The sequence below is a fragment of the Acomys russatus genome, chromosome 1 (genome assembly GCF_903995435.1).
Source record: "Acomys russatus chromosome 1, mAcoRus1.1, whole genome shotgun sequence".
Taxonomy (NCBI): domain Eukaryota; kingdom Metazoa; phylum Chordata; class Mammalia; order Rodentia; family Muridae; genus Acomys; species Acomys russatus.
In genome coordinates, this window is record NC_067137.1 from 8,753,898 (window position 1) to 8,780,581 (window position 26,684).

The 26,684-nt window shown below is 42.7% G+C and overlaps 1 protein-coding gene across 1 annotated transcript in view; it reads right to left on the reverse strand.

Annotated features, from left to right (window-relative positions):
• The window catches only part of Camkmt (calmodulin-lysine N-methyltransferase), a 375,196-nt gene extending 348,762 nt beyond the window's left edge, over nt 1-26,434 (reverse strand). Inside the window, exons 1-3 of the mRNA XM_051160387.1 lie at nt 26,234-26,434; nt 16,673-16,845; nt 299-363 (exon numbers count right to left, since the gene is read on the reverse strand). Coding sequence (XP_051016344.1) covers nt 299-363; nt 16,673-16,845; nt 26,234-26,356 — 361 coding nt within the window. The 5' untranslated portion in view covers nt 26,357-26,434. The remainder of the gene's footprint in view (nt 1-298; nt 364-16,672; nt 16,846-26,233) is intronic.
• Between the last annotated feature and the right edge of the window lie 250 nt (nt 26,435-26,684).

Below are 26,684 nucleotides of genomic sequence, written 5' to 3' on the forward strand. Positions count from 1 at the left end.
GGGCTAATGGATAAGAAGCCGAAGGGAGGGTACTAGAGAGCCCAGGCCTCTCTCTAATCTATATCCTGTTGCACGCACAACACATCGCCATAAAGTTTTGATAAGAACTGCCATCCTCTGTTTAGTGTGCATCTTCTATGAGGCACCAAGGGTTTCTAATATGTACGTGTGTGTGTGCACACACATATAAGAATATATGTATATGTGTGTACACACACATATATAAATACAAACATATAATAAGTGTAATAAACAGTAGGGGAAACTGAAGATATTTTACAGCTGGCGTATAACTTACAAACATTCCCTGTATTGTCAAAGCTGGTAAGAACATCCTCGACATTCAAGGAGCCGCTGTTATGCCTGTAAAGGAACAGAGCACTTTCTTTAACATTTCTGAAATAAGAACATTTCTAATTATTTTGTAAATCTGAGAGTATATTGTAACATACCCATACAAATGAACCCTGCCATGTTATAATTTTAAAAATAGTTTCTGCCCACTAGAGGGAGAAGGAAAAAAACAAAAAACCCTCAAGTCACAGTCATTAGATATTTGAAACAATAGCATTTCCTGATTATAATCAACATCTTAAAGTGCTATGATTTTTAAAATCACTGCTTAACAGGAAACAATCTACAGTTACATACATGCAAGTTCCTAAAGACAAAACTTTTTTTTTTAAGGATCACCGTCCAGAGCCACCCTCAGTAACCCAAAGTTCCGCTAAAGCAGCTGCAACAGTTTGCAAACCAGTCACAAAGAACTAATCCGTCACCAGGTCTGCAGTCCCCCTTACGGGCAGTTCTAGATGTCACCAGGCAAAAATGGCTCATGGCATTTACCCCCGATCTTGATCTATCTCTGTTAGCTCTACTCTCTCCTCACTTAGCCCTGCAAATATTAGATTTGATTATTTGAATCTTAATAAGGGATTCAACTGGCACTGGCTGGAGTTAGTGCTGCAATCTTCTACACGATTCCTCAGGGTACAGCTGTAGTCACTCTAGGTGTTTTCACTGTTTACAATATAATCATCAGTGAGTCACTGGAAATGCATTTTATCAATACTACTTGAACTTTGTCATTAAAGCTTAGTACAAATGGAGGATAGAATATATGCATGTATATATAATTATATATCAAGATATAAATTCATTTTCTAGAATATAGGTAGAGATACAGAGATAGAGAGATATGTACATCAATAGAATACTAATTATAGTACCCTTTTCAGAAAAAAAAGAGCTTTTACTTCTGTCATTTCTCTGACAGAATGGCTGAGATTGCACAGTCATGTGTAATCATTAACTAGCCAAACAAACACTGGGCACAAAACTACCATAGTGCCAAGAAATAAAGTCACCAAGCACACATGGAAGCTTCCTTCTCATAATGTGCTGGTTCTATAGCCACCTCTATGAATATGAGGGTCTAGGAATAGATGAAATTAATCACACCCACATTACTGAAAACTACAACACGCGGTTTGAAGATCTAAGGTGCAGGATGAGGTGTGACACGGCACAGAACTCAGCGTGTTCCAAAATGTCCGAGCAATATATGATTCCTTTGAAGATAACAAAACATCAGAATCCTAATGAGCAGAGATAATCAGCTGACATTTTAGTACACACAGTTCAGATCTGTTCTCTGTGCTTTGATACAGACTGCCGTGCAATTCATGTTTTTTATAATAGCTCATAGTTGTCAGCGTCCAGTTATCCCCTGTAACATGATCAGAATGACTGTTCAGACGTTCAAAGAGCAACTGTGAACGGCTGTGATTGTCTGACACGATCACTGAGCACTAATTTCATGTTGGATTTTATTACTGCACCCAGTCTGAGGTTAGCACACACACTACTGAGGTGGGAATAATTGAAGAATATCAAACCTGTTTCTGATGACTTCCTTACAAGAAAAAAAAAAAAAAAGCCTTAACCCAGCATTAGGAAACTGAGGATCAAGGGCCTCCTTTGCTATGTGGAGAGGGTGAATCCAGCCTTGGCTAGAGACCCTTTCTCAATAAATAAATAAGTAAATAAAATAAAACCATCCTAAAACCAGAATTACTGGATATCTTTTTGGCTCACTAAAGGCATTCTGACTCCCTCTCCCCTCCCCTCCTCTCCCTTTCCTTTTCCTCTTCTCCCTCTCTCTTGCTCTCCCATCCCTCAGAAGAGCGCAATCATGATAAAGCATTTGAAATTAAATCTGAGGCGACGACATGTGATGCGTGGTGGTTTGAATGAAACCGGCCCCCATAGGTCAAGAGGGAGTGGCACTACTAGGAGGTGTGGCCTTGTTAGAGAAGTTGTGACTGGGGGTGGGCTTTGAGGGTTAAGATGCTCAAGCCAGGCCCAGTGGGGAGTTCTTAGATACTTCTCTGCCTCCTGCCACCATGCTTCCAGTCATTCTGACAATGGCCCTCTGAACATACTGACAAGGGTAATAAGACAGCCAACAAAGTGCTTTCCTTTATAAAAGTTGCCGAATATGGTGGCACACGCCTTTAATCCCAGCACTTGGGAGGCAGAGGCAGACAGATCTCTCTGAGTTCAAGTCCAGCCTGGTCTACAAAGTGAGGCCATGACAGCCAGAAACAACTCTGTCTTGAAAAACAAAACAAAACAAAATGTTGCCATGGCCATGGGATCTTTTCACAGCATAAGACATTGTGTAACAGTTTCCTCTGAGACTAGAACATTCAGTTCTACATTTCCTAAGCAGGAGGTAAACAACTCAGAATAGCTTCAGGAAGTCCCTGAAGCAGATTCTCTAGGCCTTTCCCTGCAAGGAGGATGGAGGAAGAGGAGGAGGAGGAGGAGGAAGAGGAGGAGGAGGAGGAGGAGGAGGAGGAGGAGGAGGAAGAAGAAGAAGAAGAAGAAGAAGAAGAAGAAGAAGAAGAAGAAGAAGAAGAAGAAGAAGAAGAAGAAGAAATACTTCAGATAAGGCAAGGTGCAAAAAAGACTGAGGCCTGGAAGAGGTTTAGGTGGGCATTGGTGATACTGCTACCTGTCTTTGGGCCATTTCTGCTCCTGTAAGGAACTCCAATAAAAATAACTGGTTCGGGGCTGGAGAGATGGCTCAATGTTTAAGAGCACTGACTGCTCTTCCAAAGAACATGGGTTCAATTCCCAGCACCCATATGGCAGTTGACAACTGTCTGTAACTCCAAGATCTGACACCTTTACACAGACATATACATGTAGGCAAAACATCAATGCACATAAAACAAAAATAAATTATATATATATATCAATGGTTCACCAAGATGAACTTTGGTGGTATCTGTACTTTGGTCTATCGTGGGCTCCCTGTATCTTGGGTGAGCAGATACTTTGTCCAGTAAAAGTTTTGTCATACAACATAATTGGCTCCTGAACAAAACAGAACCACGGATGAGCTGGAGAGAAGTGAATGAATGGTCCTAGATATAAGTAGCAAGGCATACGACTGAGGCTGAGAAGCCTGAGGTGGGAGCATCTGAGGAGAAAATTCTGCTAGAGTTGTCCTTTGTTGTATGCTGTGTGTTAGTGTGCCTTTGTGCTATGACAGCAGTCGCGTGGTTCTTGCTATGGGCAGTGAGACAGGCCTTTATGGGTGACTGGGTGGTAGTCATCATCTGTGTGGGATGGGGGCTTGCCTGCTTGATGAGCAGGGTCACCATGTGAATACGGAGTTGCCCTGAAAACAGTTAAAGGTTTAGAGAAAATCTTGCTGTCTTTAAGATTAGCACACAAGAGTGGAGGCAGAGGCTGCCTGGCCTCCGCTGTGTGGAGTTAGGAATGCAGCCGAGGCTGAGGTGTTTGTGCAGAGGAGCAAGTGCAACAGAAAAGGGAGATGGGGCAGTGCCCTCTGCGTCGCCTCTGATCTGAGACTATTAGATAAATGAAAGGCTGAGATGTTGGCTTGCTGCTTAAGGCTTGAGGGCTGGAAGATAAAGAAAATACAAGTTAAGATTCATGTCAAAAACCCTTCCTGGGATCCAAGAACTTGGAACCCATGGGAAGACTCAGGGAGTGAGGAGGAGGAGGAGGACATGGTAACGCAATAGAGGACACCCACAGGTCCAACTTTAGTAAGAAACCGAAGGGACCGCCTACCATCAAGCATGCAGACAGGGCGCTGACAACTGTGGTAATGAGGGCATACTCAGCACCTGAGATGCTGGGACTGGGGAAGATTTTAAAAGCCAAGAGCCTATTGCGGACTGGCATGAGGCTGTGGGACACGGGAGTAGATGGGACCAGTCTGCCTTCGATGGAGGCAGCAAAACTGAGTGACAGGACTACCCCTCCCCAGTAAGGCAAAAGCTACATAAGCTGCGACAGCTGAGGGAAGTCAGTCCCCAGTGGCCTGACTTATCAAAGCCGCTAGGAGCACGTGGTTATCTCCATCTGAAGTCTCCATAAGCGAACAAGAACGGAAGACAATAGAGGAGGGCGTGGCACTAGTGAGGGAAGTAGGAAGAAGAGAAGCTCAGTGTGGGCCTCAGTTCCCTGAGCCAGACAGGACTGTGCTCACAGAAGAGCTAAGGAAAAAGCTGATTCAAGGACCGTGAGATTAGTCAGAAAGCTTAGTGGCTCTATGGAGCCCCAGGATGGGGTCTTTACAAAGCAGAGGCCTCAGCAGCTCTAGGTGGTTTACACTAGCACATAAAGAGTGACTGTAAAGTGAGAGAGCAACCTAGGGCAGATGAAAGATGGGAAAGCACAGGAGGAGGTCTGTCCCGGTCGCCTGAGCACAATGTCACTAGGCTTGTATCAAGCTGGAGTTCTTAGGGAAAATACTGATGGAAAGCCAACTTCTGTGCTTGTCTTTGGAAGGCCTCAAAGCCTGACCAGCAGGTCACCAAAGGGCTAAAAGAAACAAGAAATAAATACAGTGGTCCCCACAGAACCTTCTATGGAAGAAGAAGAAGGTGTCCCTGAGTGGGAGCCCTGCTAAGGTGTTCCTTAATGAGGTGGCCAAGGTTGACTACAAGTGAGGGCCATACATGTTGAATTACAGATTTATTGGTCACCCACTAATGTTCTAAACACCTGGGCTTCGGTGGACACTGGAATTGAGTGTACCTTAACTCATGGCAACCCCCAACAGTATCCCTGTGAGGCTAAACAAGAGAAGGAGAGGGCCAGCACACTTCTGAGGCTGAAACAAAACTATTGGAGGCAAAATCTACCAGGCTGTCCAAGAGAAGGAAGAGCAGTCCCACCAAAAACAAAGTCTGGGCTCTTAGAGGGTGGTTTTAGTTAGGCAGGACAGTGGCCAAAAAGCATTGTGGGAAAAGGAACTGCTGTAAGCAAAAATTCTTTATGAGGACACTTCTGGTCACTAAGGTACCAGGATGTTGTGGACAAGCTGTTCAGCTGAGGTAAGGGTCAGATGACCTCTGGGAAGCGCAGAGCGGTCCATTTGCATTTCCCTGAAGAAGCTGGTTCCCATGTAGGTTGGCAGTTCATTTTGGTGTCTGTCTTAGGATTTCCATTGCTGTGAAGAGACACCACGACCAAGACAACTTTTTAAAAATTATTATTATGTATATGTGTACATGTGCAGGCTGGAAGAGGGCATCAGATCACATTACAGATGGCTGGGGGCCACCATGTGGTTACTGGGAATTAAACTCAGGACCTCCAGAAGAGCAGCCAGTGCTCTTAACCTCTGAGCCATCTCTTCTTCTTCTTCTTCTTCTTCTTCTTCTTCTTCTTCTTTTTTTTTTTTTTTTTTTTTTTTTTTTTTTTTTTTTTTGTAAGCAAAATGAACTTTCTAGGCAGAGGATATGGTGGCATAATAAAATTTTTTAAAGAAACAATATAAAACTAAATCAAGTACTTGGATAGCCCAGAAAATTATGAATATTTTCAATTATCAAATAGTAGTCAATAGTCTTCATATGCATGGACAATGTCCAGTTACAAGACAGAATGGACAAGAAGAACACATAAAAATAAAGTCATCGGCAAACATAAGTAGACACAGACTGGCACAAGCGGATGCATCTTCCTAATAAGCAAATGATTTCAACATTGCAGAGATGTGGATTTTGATTTGTCACTAACTGAAAGGCAGTAGTGGTAATAAAAATACAAGACAATTTAACCTGGCACTATAATAGAACTAAACTTGCCTAGAAACAGACACGGGTGTTTATCATATAGACACACATTAAAAACTCGTGTAACCAAACCAGAGACTAGTCCAAACATCCCACAGAGTAGAGCAGGAAGAAAAGAATTGGACACCATTGCACATTGCATGCCCCAAGTGGTAGCCATGAAGCAGAACCAGCCATAACTAGCTATCTCAGAGCTCCAGAGCCTGCCCACAGCGTGTAAGAACCTGGAACTCTATGATGAAGGAAGACGGTAGCTCTTTGGTAGGAAAGGGCTTGGCATCCACGAAGCACTCTCTCCATTCCTAAGCGTGGAGAGCACCAAGACAAGTCTTACAAGGTAACATGTGATCGGGGCTGGCTTCCAGTCCGAGAGGGTTAGTCCATTCTCGTTACAGCGGGAACTACAGTGGCACCCAGGCATCCTGGTGCTGGAGAAGGTGCGGAGAGCTCTACATCTTAATTAGCAGGCAGCAGCAGGAGACTGGGTGCCACACTGGGTGAAGTTTAAGCATATATGAGACCTCAAAGCCCATCCCCAGTGACACAGTTCCTCCAACAAGGCCACACCTCCTAGCAGTGCACTCCCTATGGTCTATGTGGGCCATTCCTATTCAAAGCACCACAATGTATTAGGTGACTCCATCTTGGACCAACCAAAAAATTCCTATCTGAAGTGAGTAGACGTGTGTGTAGCATTTCCCCAGGAAAAGTTTTGTCATACAGCTGAGCAGAATACAAAAACAGTATGTATCTCATACAGTGTTACATGTCGAAAGCCAGAAGGTAGGACACCTGAAGTCAAATGCCTATCTTAAAAGTCCACACTATGCAGTTACTAGTGGAACTTTCTGAGTTAATACTGAAACAGGACTTGTCATTGTTGAAAGCACTGCCGTAAAGTAGAGTGTATCCTGTGATATTTTAAGGTGCATAGGGTGGAGAAACAAGAAGCCAAAGCTCACAATTCTACTTATAAAATATAAACAATTAGCCAGGCAGTGGTGGCTCACACCTTTAATCTCAGTACCCAGGAGACAGAGGCAGGTGGATCTCTAAGTTAGAGGCCAGCCTGGTCTACAGAGCAAGTTCCAGGACAGCCAGGACTATGTAAAGAAACCCTGTCTCAAAAAAGCCAAGATAATAAAATTCTCTCAAAATAACTGGTGCTGAGATGGTGGGTGAGCTACGTACCCTGGCCAGATCATTACACACTGCAGAAAGACTTTAAAATTCCACTCTGTACTACATAAATATTTCTGTCACACAATTATTTATTGATTTTGACTAAAAAATATTTTTAACTTAAGAACCAAAATAATAAAAACAATCTAATTTATAATGGGTAAAACACTCGGATACAAAGAAGATACATGATAACGACATAAAGATGATCTGCATCTTTCATTTCCAACTGGGAAATGACAATCAAAACCACAGTGAGTGATCATTTCACCTCACTTAGACATTATAACTCATATAGAGAAAAGGAAATGGGGGCTGGAGAGGTGGCTTAGTGGGTAAGAGCAGTGCGTGCTCTTCCAAAGGACCTGATCCCAATTCCTAGTATCCACACGGTGGCTCCCAACCATCTGGAGCCCCAAGGGATCCAATGCCCTCTTCTGGCCTCTGTGGGCACTAGGCACACATGTAGTGCACAGACATACATGCAGGCAAACTACCCATACAAAAATGAATTAATTAAGACAACAACAACAAAAAAAAAACAAGTGCTGACAAACATGAAAGAAAATTTGAATTCTCATTCTGTCCTAGTAAGAATGTGAAAAAGCCACTATGAAAAAGATCTTGGCCATTCCTCAAAAAGTCAAACATGTAGCAACCACATTATCTAGCCATTTCATTCCCAGGTATATGACAAGAGAATTAAAGGGATATGTTTACACACACACACACACATCCACAGTAGCATTACATATAATAGCCAAAAAACAGAAACAACTCAAATTGTCTGTTAGCTCATGAGTAAGTATTAGAATGCATTATTAATCATATAGTGACATTATTTTGACTACAGAAAAATGACTTTCTGAAACATGGTAGAATTTGGATAAATGTTTTTTTAAAATTAAGATAATCCCAGCACTCAGGAGGCAGAGGCAGGCAGATTGCTATGAGTTCAAGGCCAGCCTGGCCTACAAAATGAGTCCAGAACAGCCAAGGCTACACAGAGAAACCTTGTCTTGAAAAAACAAAAAAACAACAACAGAAAAAAAATTAAGATAGTGTACTAAGTGAAAAAAGTCAGAAATAAAAGCTCATATACTGTAGTATTCCATCTATATGAAATGTCTAGAACAGACAAACCACCCCCAAATTAGGAAGGCTGCCAGAGATAAGGGGAAGGGTGTGGTTTTACTTTTGGGATTGACAGTGAGGTTGCACTAGGGTGCTAGCCGAAGACACTAAGGGACACGAACTGCACTGAGAGCCTTTGTATTGTGGTAAAAGGGCACATGGATTATACCCTGATTAACAATAACTTTGGTTTTAAAAGGCAGAAAAATTAAACCACAGAGTGAATGTGCCCTAAAAGACTATAAAAGAACAAAAAATATTTTAAGAGGTTTTCAGAAGGAAAAGGTTTAACAACAGACTGTACATGCAGTTCACTTTGAAGCTTTCTCATAACCAAGTGGATTTTACAGTCTTATTTACAGTGTAAGAAATTAGTAGATAATATCCACATGCAATGTAGATAAATTCAAAAACACAATCCAGGGACCATTTCAATGTACTGAAAGGTGGGGAGCTGCCCTCAGTGGCTCTTGGCTTACAACATTGGGCAATTCCACCTTGCCTGTAGACTCCATTTTCTATACCTCTGCCTGGCACATAGCAGGCTGAGGTCAACCTGACCACTCCACACAGACCTTGGGAACTGCTGCCTGACACATAGCAGGCTCCTCCGGGTCCTGGGAGGCCACTTGCTTATCTTGCTTCCATAGCTGCATTCCCTCAGAGCTCAATCCCTAATCTTGGAGTTCTTCCTCCCAAGGACGGATGGCGGGATATCTGCCGTTAGGTTCCCACAGCGACCCTGCCCTTGCCCTAGATATTGCCTATATAAACAATGTAAGAATTTCCATAAACGGGGCTTGATCAGAATCCAGACTTGCCCTCATTTCTTCATGTCTCCTGTCCTTTTTTTCACTCCGGCACCCCTTCCTAGGTTCTGTTTGAAGACCCCGCGGGCCGGGGCAGAATTGGCACCCAACGTGGGGCCTGAGGCACAGGGGAACATGTAAGGAGCACCGTCTTAAGACTGCAGTCGCATCATACATTGAGGTCGCTGCGGAGAAAGTCCACTCCGTGAGTGAAGACCCGCAAAGATGTTGCCAAGGAGAAACGCCCACCCCGTGAGATAAGACCTGCACAGAGATCACCGCGGAGAAACGCCCACTCCGTAAGAGAAGATCGGAGGTAAGCAGATGGTGATATTATGGGACAGGGAATTAGTGTATATAAAAAAGTTCATAGGTGGGCTTAAAGACACAAGGAACTAGGGTTAAGAAAAAAGATTTAACTCAAGGTACGAGAAACGAGGGTTAAAAAAAAGATTTAGTTCATTTTTTCCTCTTTCTCAAGAACATTTGTCCCTGGTTCGCGCAAGAAGGAACCATAGATGTAAAAAGATGGAAGAGAGTGGGTGATACTCTAAATGATTACTATGGGACCTTTGGCCCTGAAAAGGTCCCTGTCACTGCCTTTTCCTATTGAAATCTGATTAATGATATCTTGTATGTTAGATACTTTCATGAGGATATTAAAAATGTATTAGATGAAAGTGAAAATTTTCTTAAAGAAGAACTTAGAAAAAGTCTGGGGAAATGTAAAAGCTGGCCTACCCAGTCCTCCCTTCAGGACCCCCATTAAGGCCAAACTCTCTAAATCTCCTCTGCCTGAAGAGCCCCTCTGAGACCTGGACTCTAGTCAAGGAGTTAGGTAAGGCGGCCGCCACTCTTCTTTGTCTGTCTTCCTTGTCTGTCTCTCTGTCCCTCCATGTTCGTTAGTTTCGCTTTGGAGCTCAAGCATTTGGGTTAGTCACAGTGTCAAGGTTGCTCTTTGCCTGTGCCAGGAGACAGTGTGCCTCCTCACGGGGAGCCTGGAAGACTTTCCTGACCTCGAGGCAGGGGAGTCAATTCCCCTCCACTTGGAGAGCACTCTCGGCCAGCCAGATCACCGGGTCCGACCGCTCACTTGATTCTGGTTTTGGTGTAGTCCAGACTATTGTGGCTTTTGGTGCCACTTCTGTTTTTTGTTTATTTGTGTCTATTTGTGTGGATTTTCTTGCTATGAGACAGAAAAAAATCAACCCCCTTGACTGTTGTCTTAGACCACTGGACAGATGGACTAGAGCACATAACTTGTCCCTTGTAGTAAGGAAAGACAAACTTGTCACTTTTTACTCTTGTCTTTGGTGTTTAAATGTTGATTTATATATTATATTCTGTTAGAAAAAAAAGAACAAAATTTTATCTGCTGGCCATTAGTTCTAACTCATTTCAATGATTCTCAAGAAAAAACAACAACAACAACAAAAACTAATAAGCTAGCTCTGTCCTTGGAGCCAGGCTGCCTGGATCAAACTGCCAGGAAGCCTAGGGCTGCCTGAACTCCTGATGATGTGCTCTAAACTCCAGCCAGCCCAAATCCCTCAAACACGGCAAGATTATTACCCACAACAGAAAAAATTAGGTGGCTAAAAAATGAGAGCTAATATGATGGATCTTTCTAGGAACTGGGTGGTAAGCAATGACCAGATAAAACCACTGGTAAGGTCTTTTTCAGTCCTAGTCACTCCTTAGACTCCTTGGTGATGGGCTCTGAATAACTTTCACTATAGAGGCTGTGCATTTTCAACAGGGGCTTGTGTGCAGAAACATCCTGGGCAGGATGCCAACTCAGATACTCCTAATTTCTCTATTATCTTCCACAGGTTCTGTCATTAACACTTAACGTTTAGGGGTAAGATCCTTTTAAATTATGCTATAAAATTAAAGAAACGTTTTGTCTGTTTTACTACATGTTTGTTTCTTATTGGCTTTAAAGTTATAAATTTACTGTGTTCTGGATTCTGATCAAGCCCCATTTATATTATTTTTTATTTACTAATTTTTAAGATTTATTTGTTTATATATTTTATGTATATGGGTGCCTTGTCTGCATGTACACCTGCACACCAGGAGGCATCAGATCCCATGATAGAAGCTTATGAGAAAACTTATGGTTGCTGAGAATTGAACTCAGGACCTCTGGAAGAGCAGTGTGCTCAACCACTGAGCCATCTCTCCAGCCCCTGCCTCCCAGTTTTTAAATTAATTTTCTAGTTAGTGCACCAAATGACGGGTTTCACTGTGACAGCGCCACACACACATATTGATGTCCTTTTGTTCATATTCACCACGACCCAGTTCGCTGTCTCCTCTTGCCTCTGTTCTCAGAACTGAGTAGTACCCCTGAAACCACTGGGAAATGTAAATTATAACCACATCGAGATGTCATTTCACATCCACCAAAAGACAATTTTAAAGGAAATGTTCATTGAAGTACATACATGTAATATGCCGTGTCTTTAAGAGTGCTCCACTATGCATCTAACCTCATGAACATACATTCCTGTCCCCAGTTTTGACTTAGCACCACAAGCCACACACTCATTTCAATAGTGTGCTGGTTTCATTTGTCTTTTCCATTCCCTGAGGAGCAATGCATGATTTCACGGTGGTGCATTGATTGTACTAAAAAGGCCACACAGTCAAAGCCACATTCTTGACTTCTTGCCCATCCTGCACGTCTAGGACAAGCCAAAAGTCAAGTGCTGGCCTTCTAATTCAGCAATTACCATAGCAACGGTGGTCATATTAAAAGACAGAAGGATGGGTCAGGCCTCTTGGCTTTTGCGTTTCTTAAGAGATGCATACATTTATAAATTAATAGCTCTGGCATGTATTGTTCCACATATAATGGGATATGCCTACATTTATAAATTAATAGCTCTGGCATGTATGATTCCATATATAATGAAAGCAGTTTAAAGTTTCCAAAATATCTAAATTTGGCCATGGGGAAATTAAGTTAAAAAATAAGGTATGAAGACAATATCTAGTCTCTACAGGGTACGTTCTATGTAATAATAAGCCACAGCTTATAACACAGGGTAGAGGTCATTTTTAAGAGGTTTTTTAGTGAGAGCACTTTCTGGTCTGCTGTGGTTTGCTGTATGCCTCTAACCAATAGCAACAGCTGTGTCTATAAAGTTCTAAGAACCAACGCAGCAGAAAAGCAAGACTTTTAATTTTAATTTCTGTAATTATAATTTTATAACTTATATAGCTTGGTAATATAATCAACCACAGATACTTTGAAATTCACAATCATTTAGTTACTCTCTTTGGGGTATTTATTTTGAGTCTAATAAAATGTCAAAGGGCTAGAACTCAAGGTTCAAGCAGGTTTGAGGTGGGGGAAACCAGATGCCAAGGCCTACTAACAAAGTAAGAATTCTGTGTCCTCTGTTGAGCTGTGTCAGGGACTGCATGTGATGGGCAGTGAGCCACATTTATGGTCTGCAGGAGCTCATAGCAACCACTCCGCCCAGAGACCCTCTGCCTTCTCAAGAGCCCCTGGCCACTGTGCCTTGCTCATTTTCATCCTACCTATTTCATAACGTCTTTGTTCTCATCAGGGATGGTTTCCCCCTTTCTCCAGAACCTTCTATTACTTCCAGATCCAGTTTAAACTCCTGCCCCTTAGCACTTTCCAGAAAAAGCACGTGTAAGGTGATACACATCAAGTTCTTAATTATTTAGAAATCAGTCATGCACCACATGGTGAGAGCTCATGGCTGTCTACTTAACACTCCCTCTTTGCTGTTACTGTTTCATTTTTCATATATTTAGCTCCTTGAGGAAAGCATATCTTTTTAAATATATTTTATTAATTTATTCATATTACATCTCAATTGTTATCCCATCCCTTGTATCCTCCCATTCCTCCCTCCCTCCCATTTTCCCCTTACTCCCCTCCCTCATGACTGTGACTGAGGGGACCTCCTACCCCTGTATCTGCTCACAGGGTATCAGGATTTCTGTTTATTTATATATATGATACTAGTAAACCCTTGTTGGTTTGAATTTACTTAAAATTATTTATATTTTTTATTATTTATCTTTTTCCCCAATAATTCCATAATGTTATATTTAACAAACTTTAAAAATACAGGATAGGAAGCAGAATTCTACAGGCAGATCTTTGAGTTCAAGGCCAGCCTGGTCTACACACCTAGTTCTAGGCCAGCCAGGGCCACTTAATGAGACCTTGTCTCAAAATTTTTTATATATAATTATCTGTGTGTGTGTGTGTGTGTGTGTGTGTGTGTGTGTGTGTGTGTGTGTGTACCTTATTTAAAATTACCTTTTGGCTATTTCTCTAAAATAATAAACTATCCATCACTTAATACTGAAGAAAACAGATAATACTGGTAAAAAAATCTTATAGAAATAGGTTGAAAGTATTAATATAAGATAGAAAAAATAAGAGTGGGGTTCATATTGAGCAGATAAAATAAAATAAAAATAGTAAACAAGTGAAAAGTCATAAACAAAATTTGCAATGAGAAAGAGTGAACTGCTTTTGCCAAAAACATCCATCTAAACTCCTCTGATAATTTTAGTAAAATTCTTTAGCAGAACAGGGTTATATATAAAGCAGGAAGTTGATGATCACAATGATCACTGAGGAAAGCAACGTGCCTAGGCTCCAATTTCTAAGAGGCAGGGTTATGCAGAAGCTAAAATACAGACTCTGTGTCCATCCCAGAGAGGTTCTCAATAGGGATAGCAGAAGAAGGAGGGGATAGGGAAGTCACTGCACTGTGTCTGCAACTATTTGTTGAGCAGTGTTTTAAAAGTACAAACTGTGGAGACAGATTTCCTGGTTTAAGTACAAGCACACATTACCACAGAACCCATGGTGAGACCTCAACCAGGTTGTTCCTTACTTATCCAGTGATCGTGCCGACAGTACTCACCTATCAGGCCTGTATTAAAGATGCTTACATAGAAACCACTCAGCACAGTGATATCACCTAGGAGACATCAGTTGCCAGCCACTCTCAGCGTTGTGATGGCTACCTACTGAAGACCCTGTCCTATTGTGGAATTCCATGTATGTAACGGCTTATTTTGCTTGACTACTGGACACAAAGCAGAATGGAGAGAGAGAGAGAGAGAGAGAGAGAGAGAGAGAGAGAGAGAGAGAGAATTGGCAAACATCAAGGCCAAAATTTTAGTTGTTAGGACTTCCTGTCTTAGTTCTAAAGATTCATTCATATTTATTCTTTCAAAGCCAAATCATTACCATGTTATTAGAAAAAGTTCGGTCCATACAACAGCTAAGACTCCAGGGGAAAAGTCAGGGCATTCCCACGGGACGGATAACGAGGCCTCCCTTCCTGGTAAAGATCGAAGATGGGAAAACTTCACATTCTCCATAGCCAACATTACTGAGCGTTGGAAAGTCAGGAAATTATCCTGGCTCCGACTTACTCTGTCTTTAATCACAAGATGTAAAGAGTAGCTTTTCAAATTTGTTAATTTGTTCCTGAGCACTCTGGATCCCTCTGGCTTTGCACCTCTTTCATTGACACAGACTGTCTTCCAGTTGGCAACCATCTTACTCCTACTTCCAGAGGTATCATAAGGGTTCCAGGACACAGAAAACACCAGAGCATCTGGCTCATTACCCGGCACTTAGCAATGCGTAATGTACTTTACTTTCTAAGCAAGGACAAAATAGACAATCTATATCAAATGACACATGCCTTAATAGCAGCACACAGAAGAGGCAGAGGCAGGAGGACTTTTGTGAGTTCAAGGCCAACCAGGGACTACATAGTGAGACCCTGTCTCAAAAAAAAAAAAAAAGGGAAACTGGCATACTTTAGTTAGAATTTCATAATGAATGTAAAGGCAAGTTCACAAATCATTAACTTTGTCTTTTAATTGGTGAGTCAATAAAACAAGTATTTAAAAACCAGAATTTTAAACCTGCTCTTTCATAGCACCTAGCCTAGTCACCATTATCCAAATGTTTAACTATTTCGGCACCTTTGAAAATTTAGAAACTTTAACGTAAAGTCCTATAAACATGTCGAGGACCTCAGCGCCATTCCTGCCTCCCTAGGCCATGTTCAATCACACCTCCCCTCACGGTGCTCTTTTCTCTTCTTACAATTGTATTAATGCACGCCCCCACCTCAAAGTGTGAAACCCTCTCACAAGATGTAGACTTTATAAAAACTAAAAAACAAAATACAGTATTATTGCAAAATGACGGAATATAACGAGGACTAAAAGTGGTATTTTATTACTTCAGTTTGCAACTTTCTTGTCTAAATAATTTTTAAAACTACAACAGTCTGTATGCTTCTCAGAATATCGGTATTTTCAGCTGAAATGTCTCCTGTTTTTTTGATTCTGTTCTGAGAGTGACAAAACATGAACAGGAAGATTACCAAAGTTTGATTTTCAGACAGCTACTACTTGAAGTACAGTCTGGAAAACTGTTTTAATTTCAGCCTTCTCTGCCTCAAAGAACCTGGCTTTCTGTCATAATGAGAGAATGGATAAATGAAGCTCTTTTCTGAAACCCACTTTATCCTTAAATAAATTATTTTTCTAGTCTGATAACACAACAAGACCCAGTGAAGGTAGCAAAATTTCTTTTTAATTGTTTTTAATGTTTCTAAAACTACTGAGTTTATTTTAAAGCACTGCATAAAATTTACATCTCAGTTAAATGTGGTGGTTTGAATGAGAATGGCCCCCAGAGGATTGGTCCCAAGTTGGTGGAAGAATTAAGAGGTGTGGCCTAGTTAGAGTGGGTGTGGCCCTGTTGGAGGAGGTGTGTTACTGAGAATGTCCTTTGAGGCTTAAAAAAAGCCATGCCAGCCCTCCCTTCCTCACCCCCACCTCCACCCTACTGCTGCTCTCAGCTACTGCTCCAGCACCATGCCTGTCTGTTTCTCACTGTGATAACCATGGACTGACTCTCTGAAACTGTAAGCAGCCCCACTTGAATGCTTTCTTTCATAAGAGTTGCCTTGGTCATGGTGTCTCTTCACAGCAACAGAACAGTGACTAAACAGGAAAAACGCACATCGTCGTTAGATGTTGATTTTTATAAGAATACAGACTTACAGACAACACACATGATAAATATAAAAGGTGTTTTTAAAAATAAAGAAGCAACAACCTAAAGTCCAATAAGAATATCTTCCAGTGAAGAGATTTGGGGCCAAATTGCTTGATTTTTTGAAGTCTTCAACTGTATTTTAAAGTTGTTGCTTCCTTTGACACTTGTGTTTTTACAGCAATAGAAGCATAGCAGATTCTGTCTAAGGCAGCGGGTTTCCTAACATCAAGTTGCAAAGCTCAGCTCTAACGGAGACTGCTGCTAAGCCAAGAGGCACGGAGCTCTGAGCGCACGGGTTTCCTTCTACAAACCTTAACTCGGACAACGCTCACCTCAAGGAGATGCTGTACTCGGGATAAAAGACGCTCGAGTACTGGACCCAGGCACCAGCTTCTTCTTTGCTTCCCCTTTCGTTGGCTTCTGTGGCTGAGAACAGATTAAACGATTCAAATCTTCTCACAGACACGTTTCTCAGACAGGCATCCAGCTGTTTCTGCTTCAGAACCTTTGAACAGAATCAAACATTGGGGCTACATTATACCAGCAGTATACAGTAGAGGTTAGTTTCCAAATTCTAAGTGATAAGGAGACTTTCATATCCAATGAGACTGGATTAGATTATTCAGACTAACTTCCTGCTGAACACATGGAGAAAACTTGGACAAAACACTTAAGAGCATACTTGAAGGCACTGGAGAGCAGTGAAGACAGTAAGAGTTTAACAGTCTGTTACACCCATCAGAATGGCTAAGATCAAAAATTCAAGTAACATCTCATGCTGGCGAGGATGTGGAGAAAGAGGAACACTCCTTCATTGCTGGTGGGAATGCAAACTGTACAACCACTTTGGAAATCTATCTGGCGCCTTCTCAGAAAACTGGGAATAGGGCTTCCTCTAGACCTAGCTATTCCACTCCTTGGAATATACTCAGAAGATGCTCCAGCACATAACAAGGACATATGCTCAACCATGTTAATAGCAGCCTTACTCATAATAGCCAGAGCCTGGAAACAGCCTAAATGTCCTTCAGTTGAAGAATGGATAAGGAAACTGTGATAAATTAACACTATGGAATACAACTCAGATATTAAAAACAAGGAAACCCCAAAATTTGTGGACAAATGGATGGGACTAGAGATGGTCATACTGAGTGAGTTAACCCAGAAGCAGAAAGACTCACATGGTATATACTCACTTATAATTGGGCACTAGCTCAAAAAGCGTGTCCCATGAAAGTCTTCACTTACCAGGAGATTGGGATAGATGTGAGGACATCCTACTGGGACTCTAGGTAAGAGAAATATAGAAGATGGAGAAATAAAAGGACCCAGAGGGTCCTAGAAACCTACAAGAAGAACATCATGACAGGTGGATCAGGGGCCAAAGGGGTCTGCTCAAACTATTGCACTAACCAAGGACAATACATGTAATAAAAATTGAACCCCTACTCTGATCTACTCAATGGACAGGACATTTTCCACAGTTATGTGGAGAGCGGGAACTGACTCTGACATGAACTCTGGTGCCCCATAATTGACCACTTCCCCTTGGTGGGGAGGCCTGGTGGCACTCAGAGAAAGAATAAGCAGGCTACCAAGATGAGACTTGATAGCCTATAACCATATAGTGGGGGAGGAGATCCCCTTGGTCATAGACCTAGGGGAGGGGAATAGAGTGAAAGGGAGGGAGGGAGGAATGGGAGGATACAAGTGATGGGATAACAATTGAGTTGTAATCTAAATTAATAAAATAAAACATTAAAAAATAAGAGTTTAACAGTCTGATACTTTAAAAAGGAGAAAAATCTAGAGCTCGCAAGGCCTTGATATCCATTTTTCTCCTGGGTATTTTTTAATCTGAGAAACAGGGAAGACAAGCAACACCTTTAATAGCCAGAACTAAAGCAGGTGTGTTCTTACTAGGCTGTGCATGTGTGCATGCATGTTTGTGTGTGCATAGGTACACACATGTGTACATGTGTGTGTACTTGTGTGCCTGTATGTGCATGTGTGACATATGTACCCTCATGTATATGTGTGTGACATATGTATGCTTGTGTATATATGTGTGACATATGTATGCTTGTGTGTGTGTGACATATATATGCTCGAGTGTGTGTGTGTGTGTGTGTGTGTGTGTGTGTGTGTGTGTGTGTGTTTTAGTGTTCCATGTTTGGAGAAAAAAGATAGAGCTTTAAAATTAAGGAGTGTTATCAAACACCCTACAGCTCCACATCCAAATGGACGTATAATATAAACTAATGAAGCCTTACATTTTAAAAAAGATATATATTAATCTGACCATCACTGAAAAGTTCAATGATCAGACTTGTAGCAGTAGCCCAAATTGTTGTCTCTAAATATTATTTCTACTAAAACAATGTGAGACCCCTTGGAAAAATGGCAAGAACTATACAAGATGAGATTGGAGAGAGAGAGAGAGAGAGAGAGAGAGAGAGAGAGAGAGAGAGAGAGAGAGTGAGTCAGTGTATGAGACCGAGGTGCCAAACTGATTATAGGACAATGTGTTAATAGATACAACTTCGGTACAATCCAAATGCAATATTCCCAACTGCATAACACCAAGAGCCTAAAGGTTTAACTGAGCACTACCCCGCAACCCATACATGTAGGTCCGACTGACAGCACAGCGCTCTGCACCCCTCATTCTTGCATGTATAACCAGAAGCCTTCAGTTTGGAAGAATGCAAAAAGCAGCAGCTCCAGCATCCTTTTTCCTTCTTTTGCACGTCGTACTTTTTTTCATCACACTCCTTTGCAATATTTTTACAATTACTTTTATTTCCTACTATGTTTCATATAGTCATCTTTTTTTTTTCATTTCTAGACAATTTTTTTTCTTTTTCTAATTTTTATGTGTATGGATGTTTCGCCTGTATGTAAATCTATGCACCAGGCATGTGCCTAGTTCCTGCGAAGGGCAGAGGAAGGCAACTGGAGTTACAGATGGTCATGAGAAGCCTGTAGCTACTAGGAATCAAACCCAGGCTTCTGGAAGAGTAGCCAGTTTTCTTAACTGCCAAACTATCTCTCCAGCCCACCCACCACCTACCCACCCTTTTTTTTTTTTTTTTAAGTCTTCTGTGTTCTCCTCTCCCTAACCTCCTTTTTATCTTCGTTGGAGTACTTTTAGTAGTAATTTGACTTTGCTTTTTTCGCCCCAATATGGAACACTTTTCCAGTTTGCGTGCCATCCTCAGGCAGGGCTGTGCTCGTCACCTCTGCCTGCGGCTCCAGCTTGGTCTGCATGCTGCTGGAGCAAGCACGCCTTCAGCTGGAGGCATGTTTAACTGCTTGGCTTAAACTGTTTTATTCCCCTTCCTAAACTGTTTTCAAATTTTCTCTATCTTGGGAATCTTTTCTCCTCCAGAGCATCGTGCACGCATCTTCCTTTTCCTTCTGTCTGCTGACCTTGGCTTCTCTGCATTCTCCTCCTCCCCCGCCTTACTGAGTATTTCTATATCTACCCTAAAGTTATTAGCTTCACAGTAGTTCCCATGTTCTGTGCCTTATAGTCACTGTCAATGTATTGATGGGATCTTCATTGATTTCTGTATCATATGAAATTGGATTCTGTAGCCATTACAGTAACTAGTTTTCTCCTCATTGGACAGTATAAAGATTGAGCCTCACAATCTTGATCTCACTGAGCTGCTCAATAAGATCTCCACACAAGGCTGGGGGACAGTGAAGCAACAGCCTACAGTGACACGGCAGAAGCATCTCTAGGGGAGCCTAATTCCTCATCGAACACAAAGATACTGAAGCAGATAAAATGTTGGGTGAAGATTTCAAAAGTTTACTGGTAAAAATGACAGTAATATCAAAGAAGACACAAGCAGAAAAATTCAGTCCAGGATCTGGAGGAAAGAATCAGCAGAACAAAGGGAAATGGACAATAAAAATCAATATGATGAAAAAGTTATCTACATAGTGGACAAATGCTTTGGGAGAAAAAAAATACATATTTCTTGTACATATGGGTTGTATGCATATATGTAATATATACTACACACACACACACACACACACACACACGTTGATTTTCTTCAGTCAGGGTCTTCCTGTGTAGCCCTGGCTGTCCTAGAACTCACTATTGCAGACCAAGCTAGCCTTAAAGTCAGATATCCACTTACCTCTGCGTCCCAAACCTGGAGTTAAAGGTATGTGCCCCCATACCCAGCTTGGAAATAGATGTTTTTTTTTTTTTAAATACAAATGTTGGACATTAGAAACTCAATCAACCAAGTAAAAACACAGTGGAAAAAGTTACTTAAAACTTAAATAGACAAGCCGGGCATGGTGGCGCACATCTGTAATCCCAGCATTCAAGGAGGCAGAAGCAGGCGGATCTCAAATCCAAGACAACCAGGGCTACACAGAGAAACCCTGTCTTGGGAAAAAAAAAGGGGAGGGGGCTTAAACAGACTTGAAGGCCAGAAAGTGCTTTTGAGTGACCAGAGGGTCACTGAAGAAATCATAGTAGAAATTAAGATATTCCTAGAATTAAATCAAAATGAAAATGTAACTTCTAGAACCTTGAACTACTGCTAAGCAGCTTTCATTAAAGAACAAACAACAAAAAGGGCAGTTGTGAGCTGCCATTCGAGGGGTTGGGAACTAAACTCAGGTCCTCTGTAAGAACAGCAACTGGCGAGGGATCCAAGATGGCGGCGCCGAACACATACCTTGTTTGATTAGCAGGACAGTGGTGACTGTACAGCAACCTACGGACCAATCTGAGAACCACAAAACATCAGTACTGGTGACCCACAGGTGAGAGGGGTCCAAACTGTGTGGAGCATGGTTGGGTCTGGCCTCAGGGCACCTGACTAACCCACAGAAAAGTCCACCGGAGGTCAGGGTGGAGGGTGGGGGAGGTATTGAAGGGGATAGAGGAGATAGGGGATGGAACAAAGGGGGAGGGGGGCTCTGAAGGCACAGCCTGGCTGGCAGGCAGCTTTTGAACTCCAGGAGCACAGAGGGAGCTATGGACTGCAAAAACACAAGCATCTGTGGGTTCTAGCACCGAGCAGACACCACAGTCTGGAACACAAGTGAATCTGACCTCAGGTCACTCAAAAAAGCCACAGAAAGCTCTGGGGTCCAAGTAGGCACCGGGCACATGCCTGGCTGGTAGGCAGGTTTTGAACTCCCGGGTCACAGAGGGAGCCTACAAAAAAAAAAAAAAAAAAAAAAAAAAAAAATCAGCGTCCGAGGCTTCTAGCACATAATAGACACCATTGTCTGGAACACAAGTGGCTCTGCCCTCAGGTCACCCAGCAAATCCACAGAAAGTTTCGGGGTCCACGCGTGCACTGGGCGCTTCAAGCCCCAACCAGACATCAGAATGGGAAGAGTTCAACGTAAGATTACAAACAACAATCCCCAGGACCGTTTGATACCACCAGAAACCGCAGTCTCCCCATCACAACAAGCCCTGGAGACACTATCACAGCTGATGCACAGGAGAAGGATGTCAAATCTGAGGTTATGACAACGATAGAGGCCTTAAAGGAGGAAAATAAATCCCTCAAACTACAACAGAAACACACAAAGAAAGAGATAAAAGACTTGAACAAGAAACTACAATCAAACAGAAAGAAATTAATAAAAGGATCCAAGACCTAAAAATAGAGATGGAAGCAATGAAGAAAACACAATCTGAGACAACCCTGAAAATGGAAAACCCAGGGAAGGGACAGGAACTACAGACACAAGCATCATCAAAAGAGCATAGTTGCACACACCTTTAATGCCAGCACTTGGGAGGAAGAGCCTGGCAGATCTCTGTTAGTGTGAGGTCAGCACGATCTACAGAGTGAGCTCCAGGACAGCCAGAGCAACATAGTGAAATCTTTTCTCAAAAAACCCAAATAAAATTTAAAAAATTAAAAATCAAATAAATAAATTAATGATGCAACTCAGGGTCTTTGATGTGTATATTTCTAATTTTTATGTTTAATTATAAATTATGTAATATGATTACAATGAATTTTCAGTTCTATGGTAATTACTCATTTTGAGTATGTACAGCTCAGTAATTTTTTGAAAGAACATATTTAGGATGAGATAAGCATACATTGGTTTTGGGGGATTTCTTTTTCTTTTATTTAAAAAAAATTTATGATACATTTTGATCATACCCTTTCCCCTTTCTAAACTCCTCCCAGATCCTCTCCACCTCCCTACCCACCCAACTTCAAAACAAACAGGGGGCTGGAGAGATGGCTCAGCAGTTAAGAGCACCAGCTGCTCTTCCAGAGGTCCTGAGTTCAATTCCCAGCAACCTCATAGCATCTCAGAACCATGTGTAGTAGGATTTTCAAGACAGGGTTTCTCTGTGTAGCCTTGGCTGTCCTAGACTTGCTTTGTAGACCAGGCTGGCCTTCACCTCACAGAGATCCACCTGCCTCAGCCTCCCAGAGTGCTGGGATTACAGGTATGTGCCACCACGCCCAGCTTGATAATTTCATTTTCATCAGAGGTGGAAAGTCTGAGAGAAGACTACCCTCAGTCTTTCACTCACAATGAAAAACTGATGTCCAATAAAGTGTTCATCATCACACAAAGTCAAGGGTGGACCTGAGCCTAAACTCAGGGCCTCAAGTAACACTGACGATCTAACACACAGCATCCTATTCTACATTGCATTAATGAACTATGAGACAGTGCATCAGTCAGATTCCTCAGCCAAGTGTTCAGCCCTCGAGGTAGATATTTCATGCTAGAGGTGTCTGTGGGTTTGTGTATGCGTGCCTTCCTTTTGGCAAATTCTCTTCTTTATGTAAGTCTGCTGAGATTGTTAAGTAGGTTGATGACCCAGATTAGCCAAATAGCTTCATGCTCCTGGGTACAGCAATTGGCCCAAATGTGGCCTGCCAGAAACATATGGAAGAAATTATCTGTTAAGGAAAATAGATCTTTTCTTCAGCATCCTTACCTGGGGGGACGTTGAAAGCTGAAGTTGCAAATGATTATCACTGCTCTCAGATGAGACGCAACAAAAAGGGAAATAAAATATCCGTAACTTCCTTGGCTACTAGGCTTCTTGGTCTCATCTAATTAGGGTAGGCACGAGAATCAAAAGTCAGCCATCTGCCAGGCGTGGTGGCGCACGCCTTTAATCCCAGCGCTCAGGAGGCAGAGGCAGGCAGATCGCTCTGAGTTCAAGGCCAGCCTGGTCTACAAAGCGACTCCAGGCCAGGCAAGGCTAACACAGAGAAACCCTGTTTCGAAAAACAATAAATAAATATATAACCTAGAAACAAAAATGTACTGGTCATATAGATTTTCTCTCACAAACGTGAATTCCAGAGTAAGCCATGTTAATATAAAGAGCCATGAGACACCATCGGAATTCCGAGGAATACAGAAAGACAAAGTGTGGGTGGGGGGAGCACGCAAAAATAACCGCACATCATGACAGTGTGCCTCAAGGGAAAGGGCACCCCACACCCAGTGGTAGAGAGCACAACTGGGCTTTACACGTGCGAAGTGCTCTACCGCTGAGTTATGCTCACCCATTTCCAGCCTCGGTCAGAGTCCTCAAGCTCTGCTTCTGAATACAGATGAGACATGAATGAACGGCTTAGTCACTTTAAAACTTACAAAAAGCCCACAAGTATTTAGCCTGCTAGAACAGACTGAATTACTAAAAGAAAAACAAAACAAAACAAAAACTTGCTTATTCCCTGACACTTAAAAAAAAAGAGTATTTTTCCCTACTCTGTGACCTTTGACTTGGCTATGCATCTTCCTTTAGCTAGCAGTCTATGTGATGGTTCCTAATGATTAAAAACTTGACCAGAACTTAAGGAGTCCCCGGATGTCTGTGAGGGGCTAGCTATATTAGGCGAACCTCTTAGCATGGCTGTCATTACAGTGTGGTCTGGTGCTTTGTATTTGATAGTTATTTTTCTCTCCAAGGTCTGCTGGCTGTCTTTTACAAGCAGACATGTATCCGAAATGATGTTTGTGAACCTGGCCTTCGAAGAAACCCTGCTTGGCTAAATAAAGATGAAGAGAGGTTAGGCAGAGCTAAGGTTCACAATAGGCTTGGAGAAGAGGAGGATCATGGGAGGAGAAGAGAAGAGAGAGGTAGAGAAGAAGAGGAGGCAGAGCCACCAGGAGCTATCCTGAACAAACAGCTGGGTGGAGCCCCTGCACTAAAGATCGGTGATGGAGGAAAGCGGCCCAGATGAGAAACAGGGGCAAGTATTCATGGGGTATTGGGTGGAAAGTAGCTCAGCTAGGAGTTACTACAGCAACTGGCGTGGGATGTGGGGCTGGGAGGTAAAATATAGCTTAAGGGGTAGTTTCTGCCCAGCCCCAGAGTTTAAGGCATGTTAAAATCTAACAGGTGTCTGTGTCTTTCATTGCTATGGTAGCGGGTTAAATAATAACCACTGAGGAAGTCTATGTGATTAATAGTACATATTAATAGCCAATATTTTCATAAACAGCCTATAGAGGACTTCCTTGATTAAGGTCACTGAGGTGGGGAGACGCACTCTAATTGTGGTATCATCACTTCACAGACTGGGTCTTGAACTAAATAAAAAGAAGAAAATGAACGATACACTATTCTTCCATTGCTTTCTTCCCCCTGACCGCTAAAACACAATGTGATCAGCTGCTTTAGGGTCCTGCTGCCTTGACTCTTCCTGCTGTAACCTGTACCATCAAACTGGGTCCCAAAACCAACTTTTCCATTCTTAAACTGTTTCATCTATAATACCAGAAGCAAGTAATACAGCATGTGAAGAGACATCATCTACACGTCCCCTGGAGGGGGAGACCTGGTGGCACTCAGAGGAAGGATAGCAGGCTACCAAGAAGAGACTTGATACTATATGAGCATATACAGGGGGAGGAGGTCCCCCTCAGTCACAGTCATAGGGGAGGGGAGTAAGGGGAAAATGGGAGGGAGGGAGGAATGGGAGGATACAAGGGATAGGATAACCATTGAGATGTAATAAGAATAAATTAATAAAATAAAATTTAAAAAAAAAAAAAAAAAAAAGGAGAGACATCATCTAAGCAGGGATCTTAACTGTGAGAACATGCCAGGCAGCTGATTTAAGAATTGGGAGTATACAGACCACACACATATAATCAAACCACCCAGGTGATGCCTGCCTCTATCAGTAACGACTAGGTGGCTCACACAACTTGTCTGACATCTGACATGTGGTTGGTTGTTACTAGCAATAGCTAAGTAAAATACGACACTAAGGACTCAGTGCTCTGAGCCACTCGCTGTCTTGTTACTTTTCTATTAATGTGATGAGACACAATAACCAGGTAAACAGCCTTCACTGGAGCAGTTTGGGCAATACGAGGCAACACATTTGGATTCGTTGGTACGCCAAGGGCAGCGAGTATTCCCCATAATTACTTCAAACTTAGAAGAGAAACGTCTTGACTTTCACATGGCGGGAAAAGAGAAAGCAGTAGCTTTTCCTACTTCCTTTACTCTCTGATTTAAAATATTACATGGAAACGGATGCAAAAGTGTCACTATTCCATCAGTCAACCTCGCGGATCCCCAGAGACGTAGGACCAAAAAGTGCACCCAGGAAGTCGGCGACCATAATCGGGCTGGGAGTTAAGCAAAACATGGCAAGTGACAGGAAAGGAGCGGCACGCCGTGAAGAGCGGCGGTCCCACCCATCAGACGTGCGAGCAAAAGGATCTTCCACTTAGATCTGAGTTTCCCGGGATCGGCTACCGCTGTCCCGCCTCCAACCCCGCCAGTCTCCTTGTATTCCGTGGGACAGTTTGGGTGAAGCAAGCGCGAGCCGGGCCTCGCGCCAGGTACCTGAGAGGGGAGTGGCCGGAGGCAAAGGTAACGGGGCTGTCGCCCTTACCTGTCGCAGGAGCCTCCACCGGACGGCCCCCTTGGGCGCCTGGCGAGCACTGCCAAGCACGGGACCCTTGCCCGCGACTGCTTCAGTCCCACCGGTCCCGGCGGCCGCGACCTGCGACTCCATCTCCAGAGCTCACTGAACGCGGAGGTGCCTCCACCACAGCTCTCCCCAGGCAGGACCTGCCAACTTCTTCCCTGTCAGGACCTGCCAACTTCTTCCCTGTCAGGACCTGGGACGCCCGGCCTCTCGCCCCGCAGCCCTCGCTAGCACCCTCCCCGAATCCTGCATTTCCGGTATTCGCGTCTCCTTGGCAACCAGGACAGCTGCGTCACGTCACTGCACCAGTTTTCTGGTAGCCATCTTAAGTGAGGGCGAGCCAGAGTGGGAGGGAGCTGTGGAGTAGCTACAGGGAGAGGGTTTCCTTGTTGTTTTCTTCTTTCTCGCTTTGTCT